The sequence below is a fragment of the Cinclus cinclus genome, chromosome 4 (genome assembly GCF_963662255.1).
Source record: "Cinclus cinclus chromosome 4, bCinCin1.1, whole genome shotgun sequence".
Lineage (NCBI taxonomy): Eukaryota > Metazoa > Chordata > Aves > Passeriformes > Cinclidae > Cinclus > Cinclus cinclus.
The window spans coordinates 11104236-11126004 of NC_085049.1; the positions used below are offsets into that span (position 1 = coordinate 11104236).

The window sequence follows — 21769 nt, forward strand, 5'->3', positions numbered from 1 at the left end:
CAAAACTAAAGATGATGAAAACTTAAAATATTGGTTCTTGCTTTATATGTGAATGGTATGAATATTAGATATGTTAAGATATTTGTAGTTGCATAGAAGGATGGAATCAAAGATCACTTCAAGCCACATTTCAACTTTTCAAGCTCCATAAAAAAGAACAACAAATCCTTCCCCTACAACTTTTCACACTGGACATTAAGATAAACAGTAAACCTGAAATATAAAGCAGACATAATGGGGCACCTTAAATTTAATCTTTTGGTGGTTAATAGTTTACTTTGCATCAAAGCCAGACATTTTGGTCCCTTTTACTCAATACAGTGAATATAAACTAAGTTATGCCAGATAAATAAATACTAAAAAAATACGTTTAGGAAATACCTATCTTCATTGACATCAGATATTGCCCCTGTAAGTGGAGTCATGACAGCCTGCAGTACCTTAAAACACAAGGAACAAAATGAAGAGTATTGTGTTTTCATTTCTTCCATGAACACAGGGCAGTTCCACAGAAGATATAACCAGGCTGTACAACATCTTACCAGACAGCAGATTTTGTCCCTAGATTTTAGAAAAAAATCTCAAATAGAAATAAACTAATTCAGTCTGTTTACATCTTATATTTGTTTATGCAGATGAATTATTTTCTTTTAAAAGAACTGCACTTTCAAGACTATCCAAATAAACTAACCATACTTTTTTAAGATCATTTTGAGGCAAAAGAAAAGAAGATGAAACCCTCTCTTACTTGATATCTGAGAACAATTAACAGCCCCAGGCCTGGCACATAGGATACCTGACAAGCTACCTAAAAAATCCCAAACAGTTTGGAAGTGCATAGAAGAATCAGTATGTTCAGAAAAAATAAAAATGCTGAATTTCAATTTCTTAATATCAGAGATAAAAGAAATAACTCATACTTCTTTTCTTTTCCAAACTACCTTCATTTGGAATCAAGTTTAATACTTGGTTGTCAAGTGTGCCCTTATCTTTTCCTAGACTTATTTTTTATGCACCTAGTGTGCCCAAAGTTTACTGAAATATTGCAACCAGCCTGTAGGTTTTGGGCAATTAGAATTCAGCCAATGCAGATAAAGGGTTCAATCTAGTTCCCTTTAGTATTGACCTTGAGACTGATGGTTTTGTAACTCTCTTCACTTTCAGTGGTGCATCTACAACCAACACGGGAATGACCACAAGAATGATTTTCTATCAAAATGAAGTGCAAAATGTTAGAAAGGAAATATAATGCAGAACGTAGATGCCTGAAAAAATAAAATAGACAAATCACAGAATGATAAGAATGCAGAAAAAAAATAACAAACTAACACAGAGAGATTTTTGGCCAGATTAAGATTAGGCAATGGGCAAGCATTCAGAGATCTGGACTCTGTCTGAATCTCTAGAAACCTTAAATAAGTTTTTCAGTCTCTCTACCTTAGCTCCCCAATGATAACAAAATCACATAGATTATTAAACTAATAATAGGTCTGTTCCTCAGAGTTCTGAGGGAACTCAATTAATGTTTGTGGTGCATTTGTCTTCAATAGCATTGGGGAAGCATACTAATATGATTTACAGACATGTAATTGCTAATTATTCAATATTGACCTCATCTGAGAAAAATAAACCCTGAAAGCTGAATCAGATATTGTGTAAGTATGATATAAATGATATATTTAGAAAAAAAAGATTCAAGGGTGTGTTCTTCTTTGTTCATTTTCTCTGCATATAATGCACTGGCTCATGATGCTTTCCATATTAGTTTTGAGACAATTCTCTGATCAAGTCAGTGATCTTTTTAATTATGTCTTCCTGCTTTCATTTTTTTTAGCTGCACAGAATGGGCTTTTCCCTTTAGCCGAGAAGTACAGTTTCTACTATTATTATTTTTACAGAGATAGTTTAAGGTAGGATGCTTACAGAGTGCATTATGCTACCTTTCACCATGGTAGCCTGTGTGCTAAAGGTTTTATTTAAGCATGTAAAGCAGTTTATGTAAAACTGATGGCTAAATGTTTGGACCGTGGGGCAGTTCCAGACTGTTTAATTCTTACTTCCCAACAGAACTGCAGTAGGAGAAGTTTATGAGTCTTATCTTCGCACCAGATTTTTCTCTGGAGTGTTTGTGATCAGTTAAAGGCTCAACTCAATCTCAGCAGCCTTTTCCAAACTATTTCTATGGCTCTATGTATTGAGTGTTCTAGTGTTAGAGCTATATAATAAAACATATTTAAAACACAGGGTAGAAGTGTGAAAGGAGCCAAGATGTTTGAAACACAATGAGATTATGCACACAACTCCTATCACATCACAGGATCAAAGACTGTGATAGAGAAGAGTGTTTATCTGATTGATGCTGAACATGCTCCAACACACCAGTAAGGATTCAAACAGATGGGACCAGTTAGTTGCTCTGGATCTGCCCTAATGTAGGACAGAAAAACTGACCCTCGTCCACTGATAAAATAAAAAAAAAAAAAAACTATGTCCATGAAAACAGTCACAAAAACAGGATAGTTTACATACACAACACACTTAACAAAATTTGGATGAAGAGACAGATTTTCAGTTTTAACAGAAATCCTTGAATCTGTTGGTTTAAATCAAATCCTTAATGCTATTGTAACTTAATCACTAATGCATTAACATGCGGCTTTTCCAAAGGTCCTTGTTATAATTTTTTTTACACCAAGTACATTAATTTCCTCTGTTGATGTGACTTGTACAGTGAAGGATAACAAACAGCTCTAATGATCAGTTACACTGAGACTCTTACACTTAATGTCTGCTTGAGGATTTCTGGCTCACGAAGTGCTGTGCAGGTGCCTGCCAAGAGCACTGGGCTTCTGCCCCACACACAATGCCCAACTAAAAGCACAACTCCCTTGGTCTCCCATTGCTTCCAACAAGCACAAGGGCCTGGACTTGTCTCACTGGGAAGAGCAATCTCTCTGCCTTGTCCACTCTTGTAGTCAGTCAGGGCATCAGCTCCAGGCCTCTTCCACTTCCCAGGCTGAGCTGTAGAACAGTCCTTCCTGCACATCACAGGCAGGGCTCCAAAGGCAGGACATATCCAGCTCCCAGTGAAACTTCCCAGCTCTTAATTAGATGCTGTCTTCCTTAAAAAAAACAATTGAAGACCCCTGTGCAAGAATATGTCATCTGAAAAGATGGAATTCTCAGGCAGTAAAATCAGCACTACAGACTGGCAAACCTTTGTAGCCCCTTAGGCAATTGGATGGGATGGAATTACTCAGAAGTGCCTTCCACTCCTACTTTTTTTTTTCCCCTTCCCTCACCTTTCTTTGCTGACCAGATTATTCCTTGTATACACAGTAAACAATTATAGAAAGACTTTGCAATAATCTCTGAAAAACAAAGACAGTCAGAAATTTCCTGGTTTGAGAAACAGTTGTAAGAAACAAATTACAGGCATTGCTTACAAACAGCTTTAGTAACCAAAAGTCAATTATAAACCTTTTAAACACAGCTCCAACATACAGAAATGCAGTATCTGAAAACAGCTGATCAGGAATTCTCCTAAAAGGGAAATACAAAATATTCCATGCTGTACTGTGAGCTTGATAAAACTGATAGGAAATTTCCCTGAATAGTTGATATTGGCACGTGAAAATAAAGCAAAGCTCAGCAGGACACAAGAAATTCATGCATTCCCAATGTAATTCCAAACAGTACAGCATAAATCAGCACGGGCATGTAATTCTTGGATCTCATTTGACATAAGCAAAGCAGAAATTATGCATTGTTGCAGGTGTTTTGCAAGCAAACATGACACCCAGCTGATTTTTAACAGACCAACTTTTTTCAAAGGAAAATGAGCTGAAGGAAGAGCTCAAAGCTGACAAATGAAAAAACCCAGGTGGAAATAGTTATGACCACTCCTGGTCTGGAGCAGTCAGAAGCTATCGTTTGTGCTAGGATGGCACTGGAAACAGGCTGCTCCTAGGGCAAGCAGGAGCTGGCTCCAGCAGGCTTGAGAAGCACTTTGGGGAATGACAGCCACTTCCAGCTGGGCTGCTCAGCATGGGCAGTTCCATTTGGCTCAGAGATTGCAAGAAATGTGTACCTCACACTGAAAGCTACAGAACACCTGCAATTTATGTTCTCTGAGAAAAGTGCAGTTTTTAGCCCCTCAAAGCCAAATTTTGAAGTTATATGACTTATAATACTTTAATCATAACAAAGATCATCTTGTTCCAATCCCCTGCCATGGGCAGGGACACCTTTCACTGGACCAGGTTCCTCTGAGCCCCACTCAACTTGGCCTTGAACACTTCTAGGGATGGAGCACCCACAGCTTCCCTGGGCAACCTGTTCCAACACTTCACCACCCTCACAGTAAGTAATTTCTTCCTAATTTCTCATCTAAACCTACCTTCTTTCAGTTTGAAACTTTTACTCCTTGTTGTACCACTACACACTCTTGTAAAAAATTCCTTTCTGGGGATTTATTTCTTATACAAAACCCCATATGTGTAAAATACCTTTAGGTGCTAAAAATGGAGCCTCTCTGCTACAGGTCCCATTTACTACTGAGGATATATTTTACATACAATTCAAAGGCTGAACACACAGACATTGCAGTGTACTGGTTACAGTAATAAAGGGAAAAAGAGAGTCAGAAAAAATCTGATATCTATAAAGTCATTTCTACATTATAATAAAATTTAAATATTTGATTTACAAAGTAATTGCTGGAAACTCAGAAGATATACTCTTTGCAACAGAAAAATATATGTTAAAAAAATCTAAAGTGGAATCCTTGACTTGCCAGTCTGGGTGAAATACCTTGCTAGTGACTTTTCCCCTTTCTATTCTGCTGTCCTTATGAAAAACTCCTATGTAAATCATACTCTGCAGGTTCACCCACCTTAAATGCAAGGTGTTTTCAAGAGACAGCAGTTATCTGTAGCTAGCAGCCAGAGGGAGAAAAAAAAACTAATAAGTCTATAGACTCACAGAGGCCTGGTTGCTCCTGGATTTAATCAGAAATCACTTCTCAGCAGTGACACATAATACTGTTTTCAGGCAAAACATGAATAAACATGTGCATAAACTTTCAATTCAGAGCAATGCAACACTAGTTCTGTGATCCATCAGATCATAGAAGGTAAACATGAAGTGATGGGTTTGTCTCTTGCTAGAAAGGCTTCCAAACAGTAACTGGAAAGCTGCAACTAGTTGGTGATTGAGTGGACAGGACACTTCTCAGTGTGCATAACATGTGGCCAGGCAAAGCAGAAGGAAGCACTTGCTCTTGAGCTAAACAGATAAAACTACGCTGAGAAAGACTGGTCAAAAAAACCAGGATTCTGCTTTAAAGAAAAAAAAGAAGCATTGACATTTGGTTTCATTTTGTGCTTTTGAAATAAAATGGAAGAGAAAGAAAGCAATCTTTCAAACATTTGTTAAGGAATTTATACCCAAGTGTGGCCCTGCGCCAAGGACATCATTATACAGACGGGCTCCACAGGTCACCTGCTTGCAAGTGTGTCTTCAGCAACAGCTTTATGGTGCCCCACACAACATTCCCAGAGGGCAAGCTCAGGTTCTCTCTCACCCAGATAGCAATGCACTGTGGTTAGGCCCAGCACCCTGTGCAGCTTCAGCTATGCCATCCTTCTGAGGACAGTGGGAGATACACACAGAGGCATAAGAGAAGGAATATTCATCAGGGCAGAATGACCCAGCACCCTTTAAACACCCTTTAAACCCTTTAAACAGGTGTTTTTACCTTCTGCTGTGAGGACACCTGGCATGCCTGAACAGCCTGATCCTGGGTGGAATTCAGGACACCTGGTCCAGGGTGATGATGCCAGCACTATTCCATCAAGTACTGCTTGGATGTTTGCTCTACAGGAGCACAGAGTGCTAAGTCTGGTGCCTGAGCTAAAGTCTAGCTCATCTCACCTATTCCCTGGTGATACTGGCCACACAGAACATTATACATTTTCTGCAGCAAGCTGTTGAGCCCTTTCACCCTGCACTGTGAATCAGCTGGAGACATCAGCTTTTCAGGGTTTTCTCTGTCCTCAGACCTACCAGTGACTGCACCTGTAAAAAGTCTGATGAATTAATGATGCAAACAAGACAACAGTGTGCTCATGATCAACGTCAGGACAAAGTCCTATGAGGTTAACTAGGCAATAATGGGTGCTGCAGATTGAACAGGACTACATGCCTGTCATAAGGACACAAGAGTGCTTCAACAGAATAAAAAAAACAGGAATGTGCTTCAATGGCTTGTGCCAGCTCTATTTAAAGGCTCTAGAAGTACTGTGGTACATAGAAGGGGATTAAAAGAAGGATTGCAAAACCTCATCTAGATGTCATCTTAATGTTGTGCAGCTCCTTTCTCCTGAAAACAAAGGGTGGATTCAGCAAGACCTAAGCAGCCTTGCTTTTACAAAGCTAAATCCTACCCTGACCTCTCACTGATCAGTGCTTTAACTCCACACCAGCCCCAAGCACTGAAAGAGAACAGAGAGATCTTCTAGGCAGTGAGACCTACTCCTGCAGAGCAGGCAAGACACTCCTTTGCACCAGCCTCTCCAAGGGGAGTGGGAGCAAAGAGTTTTCAGTGAGAAACGAGAAACCAATGCCAAAGAGGAGGTGAAAGCACAAAGAGGCACCAACAGCTCTTCACAGAGGGACAGAAGTACAAAGGAAACCTTTGGTGTAACCACAACAGACACAGCAACAACAGAGCCCTGCTTGGGATTACCAGGTGTCCTGCTAACATCAGGATAGGCCCACATCTCCACAATTCCTCATTAATTTGGTGGGATGTCAAGCTGGCCTAAATCTAAGATTCTGCCAATAACACCATCCAGTCTGGATCAAAAGTGGCAACACCTGGGCTCTGAAAGGAGCCACCACCCAGGGAAACCAAGCTGAAGCCCCCCACCACTGTGAAAAGTTACAGGCTCCCACTGGGTTCTTAATTAGTATTTTGTACATTTCACTCAGCAAACCAAACTCTGCCTAGGGTAACATTTTTAGGACTTCTATTTCCAAAAGAAAGACAAGGGGGGTGGGTGGAGGAATAAACACCCCAAGAGAAACCCCTCACACATTACTTATAATGTGTTACTTGTCAGTGGTTTTAACAGGTCAAAATAATTTTAATAAATGTTTCATACAGTGTGACTGATGCACCTACTTGTCCAATTAGCAGTGCAAACAAGCATAAATATCTAATTAAAATACATAAATGTATATAACTTTGGTTTCCTACAATTTACCACTTCCAATATATTTCTGAAATGCATTTCACTTTAGAAGAAAACACTCCATCACACTCTCTCATCTGCAGATACCTCTGCATGCTTCTGCTTCTTTGTTATTAATAAAGCTTCTTCTTTATGTGAGATTTGTAATGTAAAATATAAAATAAATACCTACAAAAATGTTTTACTCGAGCAATCAATAGAAACCCTCATTGAAGAGGAGAGGTTTTTTTGTGTGGTTTGTGTGCCTTTACTTGGACACAGTTCTGCTTGCACAGACTTTTAAATTACACTGCGGTGTTCTCCACTCTGTTATTGATTGATCTGAGATTTTTGGCAAGTCATTTCACCACTGTGGGATTCTGTCTATTCCTACCTATCCTCTGTGTCTAATTTGCCTTTACAAACCCTTTGGGGAAGCAGGTGTTTTTTACTGCCAGCTTGTAGTGCCTGTCACCATGGGATCTTATTGCAGTTGGCTTGATATGCTAATAACAACATTCATGTTGTAAGAGATTAATTTTTTAAAGAATAAAAGGAAAAGACAAAGTAATTACTAAGCAAAACTAGCAATTGGAGAAATACAGTACCAGTTCTATCAGCAAACTACACATATTTAGAAAGATCCTTTCTTCCTAAAAAGCTAGACAGGCTTTAATAATGAAATAAATTTCATTTAAAAAATTTAAAACAATCAAAACCATAAAAAGACAGCACAGATGACAAAAATCATTATGACTGTGAAACTCAGTAATTTCTCAGTGGTTTCTAAGAACTCTATCTCACAGCCCAGGCCAGGAGACCAAGGAGAGAAGTCTTAGACAGCCCCAGCTTCCCTCCTAACACTGGCATTCACAGAAGCAGCTGAGAACATCAAGAACTCCCTGTCTGGAGACTCTGAATAAGTTTTTCTGTAAATAATTTTTAGAATCTGGAAGCTATTCAGACAGTCTAATAACAAGGCAAATATTAGTGTCTAAAGGGATACCAGTGAAGATTTCTGGTTTAATGTCCCAGCTGCAAATCTCTTTCTCAGCAGCAGCATCCTCACTAGCTGACCAGCAGTGCACAGATATAGAGGGAGGAATTCTGCAGATCATGCAACCTGTTCCTACAGCAACTGGTGGGAAAGTTGCTTACTGCTTACCAGAAATCTTCTTAATATTGACCCAAAAGAATACTAGTGGGATTTACTACTTTTCTAGAACTGGCATAGCTCTAGCCACATGCAGGAGGTGCTTTCTCACATATGCAAAAAAAATCCAAAACCAAAAGCAAACCTTCATCTTTTCTGACTTTTACACCCAGAAACATTGATTTCATTACCCTTAAAGCACAGGCACAAACAGGAATCCCTATCAAGGCAAAGCAGCTGTTACACTTCTGCAAGTCAGATGAACTGTACACAAACCCATACAATATTTCACACATATTTAAAAGTGGCATATTTAAGTTTTATGGGTTCATCTGTTCTGAAGACTATATTAGTACATAAGTATCATGGGCTTAACATAAGAACTCAACATAAATATAAATCCAGAAGATCATTTAATTGATATTTCAATTACCAACTTTAATTTTAATTAAGCAAATCCAACATCTTGATTTTATTTAATTTTCTTAACAAAAGCCCCAGTACTGTGATGGATTATTTTTCCTGAAATCTTTTTTGCTATTCTTACTGGAAAATGACCAAACAGGATGAGCATTGAGAAAGCTGGTTTTACTGGCTTATCAGAAATTCCAATAATTTTTCTAGAAGTTTACAGGGCAGAAATGTTCTTCTGCATCTGTAATCAAGTAGATAAAATGAAAAAAACCACAAATTCTTCAGGAAACATATTCTCTGTACATAGTATAAAAAAGATTTTTTAATAGGCTTCACTAGCAGCAGCTGTAATAGAAAAACCATGAGAGAACAGACCAGAACTACCAATAACAGAAGCTCCACATTAGTAATGACTACTATATTCTCTTAAATACAAAAAATACAAAAAATGCTCAACTTTTATCCACTTTAAAGCTTCTATCACCAAGACTGAATTATGATCAATTTGAGTTATAGATGTTATGTTAAAATGATACAGAAGAGTTCCAGCAATTAATTCCAGGAAAGTCATTATATTAGACTCCGAATTTAATGTGAATACTTCCTTACATTGCCATAGAAACGAGAGACTCTCAACTTGAAATTGCCATGCTAGTTGCTACAACAAAAAGGCAAGAGTTTCTCTCACCAAGAGTTTTCAGATTTCATGCATGAGACAACAGGCAGATATAACAAACCCACACAGAAAGAGAAATCAGAAATACCAGTAAAAGCAATGACTTGCTATATATATAAACAATTGCTATAGATAGATAGATAGATAGATAGATAGACAGACAGACAGACAGATAGATAGACAGACAGACAGATAGATAGACAGACAGACAGATAGATAGACAGACAGATAGATAGACAGACAGATAGATAGATATAGATAGATATAGATAGATATAGGATGGAGATAGAGATATATAGATATTATGAAGTGGGTCAGAGCAAACCACCTAATATCATCAAGTGCAGGACAGGCATCCCAGTGGGCCTGAGCTTCAAGGAGAGTTTTCCAAATGAGTAGTGTAGTGACAGAATGGGGAATTTGGGGGTAATTGCACTTTACCTAAGCAAAGCACTCAACAGTTTAATGTGAAGAAGTGTTCAGCTCCTCCATCAGTCTGATACAAGAATTCAGCAGCTGCTCCCTTTCCCACTTCACAAGGATTTCAATTCCATGATAGGAGCACTTGCATTTAGCTTTTTAAGCTAGCAACAGGACTCTGCAACACTTTGAAATATAAACTGCTGTTCCTATTAAAAAAAAAACAAGGACAGAGAATTAAAATATAATGGGATTAATACTTGTTTATACTAACATACCATTTTGGAAGCATATGAGAGGCTTATGTGACATTTATTAATGCAGATTTAGCACAAAGAAGGACATAGTAAGGGAATAACTGAAATGAACACAGCCATTCCATTTCCTACTAGTTAAAGAATCAGCTGTGAGAAGGCAACATGATAAAAACTATTCAGTATAACTCATTTGGGGTACAAATAGACTGAAAAGTGATGAACAGGCCTAAGTTTAAGTAGAAAAAATAGTGTGTGTTCTAAGAACTTACATATGAGATGGATGTCCTGGAATGAAACTGATGCTCCAATTTTGTTTCCTTTCAGCTTCTGTAGGACAGGTTAGGTGTTCTTTTATGAAATAGCAACATTTTATCAGAAATACAGATTAATTAATTACTGGCAGATTAATTCATTACTGGCATGACAGAAACAAAGGTGCAAGATTTTTTTTTTAATATTACAAAAATAACCTTAAAATGGTATATTTAAAAATCATTTTCTACATTTCATTTTTGAGTAATGCAAGGACAATGTGAGATACATATGATACCAATAAATGGATAAGTAATAAAAGACAAATTGTACCTGTTTGCAGGAAGGACTTCCACTCTGGAATGCTAATGTTACATTAACACAGATACACAATGTACTTGCTAGTATAGTGTAGAAAATTTTGCTTATTATATTCTACCACTGTTTTCCATAGCTCTGCTATGTAAAGTGAATCCATGAGCACTACTCGTAATGATGAAGTCTATTTCTAGTATTATTTTTCCTTTTTTCCTGCATAATGAGGAGAAAATATTTCTTCAGCATTTTCAAAAACAAGCACATTATGACTCTTCAGAGAGTGAGTGATCTCAATTCTGTCCTCAGTGTCTGACCTAGCAGACTGTCAAAGAAGAACCCTGGCCCCCAGTGTAGTAATCTGGGAACTCTGTGAACAATTTAATAATTCTGGATAATTCAATGAAATGTCTGCCATCACTGGCTATAGAGACTACCAAATGTGTCACATATCTCCAGACCAGACACAATGGGAGATTGTTATACCAGGCTTTCTCCCAGCAGAACAGGCATGATCTGGAATGGTGGAATGCCAGAATTCTGTGTCAAAACAAGTTTCTGCATGCTTTCTGAAGTGAACTCAAGCACAGAGGGTAGAAATATCTTACTGGCAGGATAAAATAGTTGGTGCTAATGCCAGATCTGAAAGATGCACTACCTGAAAGGTTCAAGATGAATTCCAGCAACACAGCAAGGTGCTTCACTAGCACAAAAGGCTTGGAGGAGGCAAGACAGAAGAATGCTGGTGGCAGATATGGCCCCATGGTTTGCAACTGTATGGGGGACCTCCATGAAATACATTGATCTGAACCAAGGATGGCTCAAGAAAGTAACAACAATAGTATATAGAAATGTACATAGAAAGGTGTTATTTCATCTATGGATGTGGCAGCATACAGCCAATCTGTCTTGTCTGAGAACCATAAAACCCACACACATTTGGTATTTTAATTCCATTTCCACATGGTGTTGAATACCTGGACTGCTGCCCTTGCTTCCCAAGGTCAGAGACCTGAAAAGAAAAGTAATGACTTAGTGTTTATGGTCCTGCACTACCAGTACTTGGTGTTTATGGTCAGGACACCACAACTGTGTCTGTTCATCCTTCAGAGAGGAAGGATGCAGAGACAGAGCCAGGGAGGCCTCAGCAGCGAGGAACCCAGCATGCAGCTCTGTCCATAATGAAGCACTACCTGGTAAATCTCTTTTTCTGTAGGAACGTCACACACAGAGGAAAGTCATCCCACACAAATATGTGTTTCTTCCCCACTTCTCAGGCAGCACCATTGTTTCACCTTGCTTTCATGAGAACTGGGGACAGAAGCACAGATGTGTTAACAATAACTCATGCTTTCATCTGAAGAAGCAGGAATGCTATTTTTTTCCTTTGAAATGATTTAATTATGCATGTTTTAGAGGGACAGCATTTAGAGTTACACCAGCATTCTTTTGGAGAAAGCAGTTGGTCATAGCTTGGACTGGTGCCCTGTTTGCTGCATATAGAACTGACTGGATGGCTGGGCTTAGAGAGGAGGGGAAATGGAGCTACATCCTGCTGGTGGGCAGTCAGCAGTGGCATTCCTCAGGGCCCAGTATTTGGGCTAGACCTGTTTAATATCTTTATCAATGATCTTGTGTTTTCAGTTCTGGGCTGCTCATTGCAAGACAGACATTGAGGTGCTAGAGCGTGTCCAGAGAAGGGCAACAGAAGGAAGGGTCCGGAACACAAGTCTGATGAGAAGCAGCTGAGGGAGCTGGGGGTGCTCAGCCTGGATGAAAAGAGGCTTAGGGGAGACCCTATCACTCCCTACAGCTGCCTGAAAGGAGGTGTAGCCGGGTGGGGGGGTCAGCCTCTACTCAAGTAACGAAAAATAGGACAAGAAGAAATGGTCTCAAATTGCAAAAGGGAGGTTTAGACTGGGCATCAGGAAAAACTTCTTCTCTGAAACCATTGTCAAACATTGGAACAAGCTCCCCAGGGAAATGCTTGAGCCACCCAACCCTGGACATGAGGCACTCGGGGCTACAGTTTAATGGTGGACTTGGCAAGGCTGGGTTAATCACTGGAGTCAATGATCTAAAAGGTCTTTTCCAAACTAAATTATTCTATGATTTCAACATGGTTTGAGAAACTAAGACCTAGGAAACACATGTTCCCTGTGCTGATTTTTTCTTGTGCTGAAGGTACAGGGCTGTATACTCAATTAAATATGACAGAACACATAAATTCTAAAACCAGTAATGTACTTTAACAATCTCTAATTTTTTTTCCTGGAGCTTTCACATAATTTTGCTTTCTCCATTTTGTTCGTTGCCTTACTTTCCTTCATCTCAAATTCATGTGCTGTGGAAATAATCAAAGACACCCAGGAGAAACAGCTGAAGCTGATAAGCAGAGCAAAACAGCATTATTCATATATTACTAATCATAATGTATGTATGAATGAGAAGACACCTGGTAGTGCTGTGTTGACAGCAAGCTACCTTTTGATTAAGCTTTCTGAATTTTAGTAATCTGAAGGTACTGACTAGGAGTTCAAGAATAACATAAAAAGGATAAATACATGGCAGATACACACAAACAACAGCTTTCTTTCAGTTCAGCTTCTAGTGAAGTCTTCAAATTGTGGATAGCAGATTTGAATAAATGAGACATTTTAGGTTAACATTAAAAGAACATTCAAACCATAAGTACTGTTTTTGAGATAGCCATTTACCAACAAGGATTTTTTTCCAGTTTAGGAATGTTAAATAATTTTTGTGAAAGCCCTTAAGTATGTTCCTTTTCTCACACTTCTGCCCACCATTCCATTTTTCATTGGGTAGTTTCAGCCTGAAGTTAGAAAGCTAAACAAATGGCCAGAAAGCTATGACACCTTCTTACTGGATAGATTTCTATGAGGTTGAAGAGAAGCTGATTCATAACAAATTAGGCGTGCTGAAGAGATACTGTTGGGATCAGAGCCCCTGCGGTTTTAGAAAACTCAGTTAAGGCCAGGATTGCAATGGCATTCAGCAACAAAACCCCATGACAGGCACTTTGCTGCTGAAATCAATACTTTCCAACTCTGAGCTCTAGACTGCACCTACTTTGATAGGCATCTAGTCAATCTTATTCTAAAGTTTATGATTATTTTATTTCCTACTGCAGAATCCTGTGCCATTCTGTACATTGCTTGGCCACCAGAGTGAATGTGTTCATTGTAACTATCATATATGTATTTGCACCAAAACTTGAATGAAAAATATTCTAGAGTAGTACCGTAGCAATACTCATATAGCAGTCCTATGCAAATTCTTACACAATCTCAACCTACAGATGAAAATTCCTACCAATCTCAAATAACCCAAAGATTGTACAAATATTTATGTATATTCTTATATTTATAAACACCAAGGTACATAAGCAAAAAATTAGTTCCAAAATGTTAACACAAGGAATATCACTGTTCTCTGAACTTTGCCTTGATGTTCCTTATCAGAAAAAAATCTTCCTTTATTTTTTTATTTGTTTATAGCACCATGAAGAAGAGAAGAACATGAAACATCTGCTTCTACAACTACTGCAGCACTTTCCATCACCCTTTCTAAATCAGTTGTGACCACCTCCTCCCATAAATCCCTTTTGAAGGAGTACTTTTTGCATGTATACACCACTTCTTGTATACAAAATATGTAGATGAATAATTTATAGAACCTTTCATGTCATGAAAGGAGCTCCTCATCTATAAAGAGCAAGGAGAAGATCAAGAACACTGAAAGCAAAAGCTAAGAATCCATATATTTCATGAAATGCTGAATTAATGTAGGTGAGGTTATAGGATGCATAAAGGAAGTCAGACACAATTCTATCCCCTTACACCAGTACTTTTCTTTGATGTCAACAGTATCCACAGATGTACAAGTCTTACTGTAAAATTAACTTTTACCTTATGTGACTAAACAGAACTAAGCAGAGCACTCTCAATTATTTAATTTCTTCAAGGAAATGATGCACTAACAAAGTCATGGCCCCATCCTTTAATGGAACATTTGTAATTCTCAGGGAAGGAAAAAGACTGATGAATATAATTCTACTGCCAGTGAATACAGAGTCCCTGACATGAAGCATCACAAGCTCTCTGGAGGAGATGAAGAATAAATCACAAGCTACATGAGTCAGAAGTCAGCTTCAATGGTCTTTAAATTAAGATGGACAAGCATAAGAATAACATAAGTGATGGTTAAAAAAGAAGTCTGAATTTAATTTAAGGACTTAGTAGAATTCTAAGGAGCACAAACTCAGAAAAAAGAGTTAGTTTATTTTCAAATACTATGTATGCAAAAGTCACAGAGAGAAGTACAATCACACAGGTTTTCAGGGTTCTTTGGGTTGGGTTTTTGAAAGACCCATGTGATTTTTTTTTTTTTATTCTGGAAAATGATGCAGCTTTCTGTTGCAAAATACTGTTCTTCTTGTGAAGATAACTATATCCAACATTCCCATCTTGGAATATAGTATATAGTGATATCCAGGAATAAAAGATTATCAAAAGACTATCTATATGCACAGTGTGTTTTAATGAATGTAGAAGATAATTATTTATGAATTTAAATAAGAAGAAAAATTTAAAAAAAAAACATAACTATACATTGGGATATGTGTATGAAAAAGTCAATAGTAAAATACTAACATTAAATTTAACTAGCTAACATCTTTACACGTGCAGGCAAAACTTTGGGAAATCAAAACATTCCTGCATTTCTCTGTCAAAAGGTTTGTCACAGACTTTCAAAGAAATTTTAGAAGTTAAGCCAGGTTTTAATTGCAAAACTTATGGATGAACCCATTACGAAAAAACACTACAAGGCTACTAAACCCCTTAGCCACAAGCCAGTGGGTGTTGGGACAGCACCATCCTGTCCTTTCAGTTTTCACTCAGCAACCACAGTCACAGCCACCAGGAACAGGACGTGGGGGATGCAGTCTGCCCAAACTTGGCTGTTCTTGTATCCATCCTAATGAGGGTCCAAACCTTTTCCTGACTGGGAAAGCACTTGAAAATATGCCCAAGTACATCTACAGTCAGCAAAACATTCTAGTATATGCGTACTATTAAGCAAATGATTGGACTGAAAAAAATTAAACTGGTTTTTAGCTCCTCCTTACATTATGTGTATTAATTGCCTTTTTTGCATAAGGAACTAAAGAATTAGGGGTTGATGCTTAACAATTGGCTATTTGGAGTCAGAGAAGAGCCATCAGAAATTGTCCATATAAAGTGCCTGTTTTACTCATATTTCATATAGTCATACCATTACATACTTCTAAAAATAAATTGCTCAGTTGGTCAGATCACCTGGTTACTTAATATATCCAAACCATTTTCCTTGAGAAGGAGATGCATCAGGCAGGAGCTCCAGGATAAAATCTGTTGCAATGCTCCTGAGTTCTGAAATCCACGTTTTCAGACTATTCACTGGAATTCTGCTGAGGGCATCTGTGGAAGTTTATAACTCCATGTAAGGAGTAAAGATGCTGGTTCATGCAGTACAACCAAGCTTGTGCAACCCTTCAAGGAGTGAGCGTGCACAGCACAGACCTGTATCAGCCACTGGTGGCAATTATTGTGGATCTGAGACAGCAGTGATGAGCAAAGAATGGAACTGGAGGCAACATTGCTCCCCATATGACTCTTCCCCATGTGATTACTTATCCAAATTAAGATGCCTTTCCTTAACACACTGCTACTTCTACAACTACGCATCTGTACATCTGTGGGAAGAAGGCAGCACTTAATCCAAACTGTTCTGCATGTAAAAACAAACACATTTGAAATTCAGAAGTATTCCTTCAAGAAACAGCACAAGGCTCTTATCCTCACCCAAGTGAGCAGAAGGTCAGAATATCCATTTGCAATACAACCAACTCATGTAACTGCTGTATACAGTTCTCTCATTGGCGGGATATATATTCAAAAAAGCATGGGATTTTACAGAGGAAACCCTGCCTTCTTTATCTGATGTTAAGGACATTGCCTTTGACTTCATGTGGGCCAAGATTTCATCCCATGTGTTTCCAGAGACTCTCTGTGATTCTGCCAACAGTAGCACAAATGGCTTGCAAAAAAACAAAAAAACAACAAAAAAAATCACCCTAACAGGAAAACCCAAACAAGAAATACTCTCCAAGGAATATTTCTTTGTGAACTCTTACAGTTAAGGCTAAATAATAATAATAATAATAATAATAATAATTAATAATAATGATTCTTACAGTTTTTTCTCCCCAGGCAAACCCAGGCACAATGTCCTGCATTAAAACCCTATTTATCAGGCATCATCATATCTAGGAGAATTCATGTTGAATCATATCATGCAAATCAGTTTCTCATGATGTTTACTCCTCCTCATAATATGCAGCAACTCCTACATTACATGTTCAGGGGCTTTATAATTCAAGATGTTTAGCTAACAGCAATATTTCATCTGACTTTTCGCAATAAGTATTTCATGTAGTAATATAATAAATTATGAAGTATTTAATTATTTCAGAGATTGGGGGTTTAATCAAACATAAGGAAAAATCATGGAAGCACCTTTTCTATGTTTCAAAACAGCTAATTCTTGAATTAGCCATTCCCTAATTTCATCTACAAGTGAATTTCCACTGCTGAATTGTCAAACTTTCAAACAAGAGAAATACTCACAGACTCCTAAAGATCACATTATAAATAGTCGTGTCCTACCTCCACATTTCTCTCTCTGACTTCATTCCTAGGCAGCACTGAAGAAGCAGCTACAGTCACATGGTGCATTCAAGGTCATGCTATTCTAATTGACAGAGACAGCATTGATAAATTATGCGGAAACAACGATAATGGAGCCATTAACCTTGTTCCAGCACACTAAAGGTGCTTTATAATTAAAAGGAACACAAAAGTTACAAAAACATACAAAGATTTTATTGCTCAGTCTTTCCTCTCCTACACACTGCTGCAAAGCACTGCTAGGGAATAGTAATATTGCTGTAACGTGGCTGCCTGTGCTTTGTCACTGAGGGGCACAGGCAAACACCAGCTTACACTCAAAGGAGGAGTCAGGTAGTAAAACGCACAAACCATTGACTTTTTTTTTTTTCCCCAAATAGGAAGTTGGATCCAGAAGGCCTTTCTCTTTGGCATAAAGGATGCTGGAGCACAGTGAAAGATCATTCCAGCCAGGAAGTCTTTCAGTCCAAGAATCTATGCTGAACTGTCATTTCCAAACACACAGTCACGTGGCCAGTACTTTGAGAACTTGCATTAAAATTGTGGTGAGTTAACATACTGAACTGTAACTCCTCAGATATGTATAGATATAGGTACTGAAACATAGAATTAGGCAGAATTCAGAATTTATCTCTTATGTCTCATGCAGAAGCTTGCAGTAATTCCCAGACTAAAAGCCTGACTAATGTCCCTAATTCATGTATGACAGGTAATTTATTAAGGGTGCACACATTAATGAATCACCAGTGGTTGCTTTGACTTGAACAGAAGTATTAGAAAAACAGTGAAGAGATAGGACATATGTTTCACATAGAAACTCAAAGTAACCTTAAATTTACCTTATTGTAAAGAATCTATAGGATTTGTGAAAAAAAATTAAAAACTGGATTACAATCTACCATTACCTTCTTGACACTTCCAACTGCTGCTTCTTTTTGAATCCCGTCACAGTAAGACCACTCACACTGAAATTATGAATAAAAAGAGGACAGGACAGAGCAGGTTTCCTGTAGTTCAGAGATGACACTACACTGACACTAAACTGCCCAGACAGAATCCATTATACTAATTTTTAATCTTAACTTATCTCATGAACTATTGTGTCTCCCTGCATAGCCCGACTGTCAAGATATGATCTACACCATATTGCACAACTTACTCATAAGGACAAGTAAAAAAGTCCCAGATCATATTCTGTATATAGAGGCTTGACCACCCCTGGAGATAACAGAATATACAATAAAGTACATTCTGAAGGCCTGAGTGGAAATCAGATTCTGTCTACTGGTTCAGTCATGTTTGGATAAACTAATAATTAGTATATTCTTCAGGCATTCAGAAGTATAAAAAGTTACACTTCAAACAATAAGCCGTCAATTACAAAGAGGAAGTAAAATTGCCGAATTTTATACCCAGTTCCAGAGAGATTCTCCTCTGTGTCCTCTGAGCACAGGCTGATGGCTATAGTTGCACAGCACAAGCGCCTCCGATGCATGGTATCTAAAAACTTCCCACCGCAGAAATTCCCAAGTTTTCAATGGCTGGGCTCAGTGCCCGGCTGGAATGCGTACTTTAGCGATACGCCTACAGCCGCTGCACCACCCATAGCCAAGGAGCACCTACAGACTCGGCTCCCGGAGCAGCTCCTGTGCTCCAGAAATGCTGCTGGGCTAGCAGAAACCTCCTCGCAAGCGCTCAGCTGCAGAGAACTCAATTCAGCATAGTTTAAAGAGGACAGAAACAAACATGTAAACAGCATCTGTGCCGTCTCTTCTCTATTAACTTTCCTGGAAACGCATTAACCTATTACGGTACTTCAAAATAAATAAGCGAAACAGAAGCGAGGCAAGAGTATAGCGTTCTCTCGCAAAAGTTTCTTTCTGTCTGTCCTCTCACTTGTTCTGAGCTCCCCATTCCCTGCGATTAGCGATCGTTTTCACCAGGGATCAAATGAATGACTTTTCCGCTAATGACACTTAAGAGATGCCGAAGCCACCCTGGGCGCCACCCGGCGCGCTCCTCAGCCCCAGTCCCCGCTCCAAGGCGCCCGGAGTGAGGCGAAGCCAAGGGCAAGCGCCGCTCCGCAGCCGGCCCCGGCCGCCCCTCCGGCCCCCGGCAACGGCAGCAGCACCCGGAGGGGCCGGGACCGCTGGGTCGGATCGGGTCGGGTCGGGCGGGAACCCGGCCCCGTCGGACGGGGACTGCAGGGAATGATAATGATAATGATGATGATGATGATGATGATGATGCCGCCCCCCGCCCGGCCCCCCCCCCCCCCCCGGCATGGCGAAGCGCTGTCACTGACGCACATTTAATTCGCCCGGCTGCGGGTACCGCGCAGCGCCGCTCGCATCCTCCCCCCGCCGCCGGGGAGGGGGCGGCTCCGGCGGGGAGGGGGAAAGTCAAACTGCAGCAACAAAGTTGCTCCCCCTCCGCTCCCCCAGACGTGCCGCGGCCCCCAGGGGGTGGGCAGGGAGGGGGGCCCGTTCCTGCCTTACCTTGCTTGACGCACTTGAGGCGGATGGGGTCCTTGCAGTGCTTGATGACGGCCAGCACATCTCTGATGGTGAGCCCGGCCACGGGGGTCTCGTTCACCTCCAGCAGCAGCTCCTCCGGTACCAACTTGCTGCCGCCCTCATAGGCCACCTTGCCGGGCTTCACTTCCCCCAGGTAGGGGAACTGCCCATTCTCGGCGCCCCCCTTCAGCTCGAAGCCCAGCTGTCCCTCCGCGTTCCTCACGATCACGATCTCGTGGACTCTGCTCGTCCAGTGGCTTTTCTTCTTCAAGCCCTTGGACATTGCCGTGGGGATGCTCTGCCCGACTCCCTCCCTGCAGTCTGTGCTTCTTCCCCCCCTCCCTCTCTGCCCCCACTCCCCGGGGCAGCCGCGCTCCTCCGGGCAGGCTCGGGGCGGGCGGCAGCGGCCGCGGCTGTGCCGGCCGGCGGCCCCGCGGGCTGCGCGCTGGCTCGGGGAGCGCTTCTGTGCCCGCTCCTCCCGGCTTTAGCTGATATCCATGGCAGCCGCGACGACCGGACCCTGCCTGCGCGTGGATGCACTAGTTGTAGAGAAACTGGCAGGAGGGAGGAGGGAGGGAGGCAGCGGGAGGGAGGGGACGGCCGCGGCGCGGGGAGGAGGAGGAGGGGTGTCGGTGTCGGTGCCGGAGCGAGGCGGGCGCTGTTTCGCCGCTCCCGCCTCGCCTGACCCGGTAGTGAAGGCCGAGAGAGAGGCTGCCTGGCACGGCCGGCAGAAGGCGGAGAAGGGCCCGGGCGGGGGGGCGAGGGCGGGAAGGAGAGCGGCGACCCCGGCCGGGAGGGGCACTGGGGGAGCCATGGCGCTGGACCCGCCGCCTGCCCCGGCCCGGCCCGGCCCGGCCCGGCCGAACACTGCCCGGAGCACCGGCCGAGCTCCGGCCCCGGACACTGCCCGAGCTCCGGCCCCGGACACTGCCCAGCTCCGGCCCAGCTCCGGCCCCGGACACTGCCCAGCTCCGGCAGCTCCTCGACCCGTACGGGGCATCGCGTCGCTGGGGGAGCTGCCCGAGCCGGAGCGCAGAAGGGCCCTGCGGTCCAGGAGCTCTGCTCGCGGCCGGGAAGGACCAAAGGTAGCTGGGCTGCTGGCTGTGGCTACCAAACTAAGCGACACCCGTTTGCTTCGAGGATCTCGGTGTCACGGGCACTTGCAGAGTGGTTTCACTCCACGCGAATGTCTCGGTTTATTGAGTTGCACATGGCTATTATTCTTTACGCTGGGTGCTGTGGTCACAACCGATGGCTCAGGTGGGTGCTACACCTGAAGAGGGTATGACAAAGAGAGGGGTGGCAGTTCTTCCCATTAAATTTACTGTTACCCAGCAGGTGTCCACCACCCTCGCGCAGGTTGCTGTCTGCCACTTGTCCTTAGTAGCCAAAATCACACGCTACGCCCTGCAGATCTTCCCTGCTGCCCCAGCAGTGGGTTACACTCCTCAGCAGGTGATAACTGTAGCTCGCTTCTCCTGCGAGCTTTCCTTTAAATAAGTTCTGTCCTATGCCTCACATGTGTGAGAGCCATAGAGTGCAGCAATTGGCATGTCTTTCTGGGAAACTTGCCTTGACTGAAAAATTAGTTTCCTTCCGAAGTGGAGGTTGACAAAATATACTCAGAACAACATCCTGACTTTAAGAAGCATAGTTGTGCCTGCAGGGTATAGGTGAGTGGGATACATGAAGACAGGGGTCTGCAGATAGTGTTTTGAATGGGACAAGGCAGGAGAAATGTACTTTGTGTTACAGCTTGTGATTTTAAAATGATCAGATATT

The 21769-nt window shown here is 41.2% G+C and overlaps 1 protein-coding gene across 2 annotated transcripts in view; it reads right to left on the minus strand.

Moving 5' to 3' along the window:
- Nucleotides 1-20270, minus strand: part of MAGI2 (membrane associated guanylate kinase, WW and PDZ domain containing 2) — a 698568-nt gene extending 678298 nt beyond the window's left edge. For both annotated transcript variants that reach the window (XM_062490827.1, XM_062490826.1), the window contains exon 1: nucleotides 19970-20270. In XM_062490827.1, coding sequence (XP_062346811.1) covers nucleotides 19970-20270 — 301 coding nt within the window. The remainder of the gene's footprint in view (nucleotides 1-19969) is intronic.
- Nucleotides 20271-21769: the final 1499 nt, after the last annotated feature.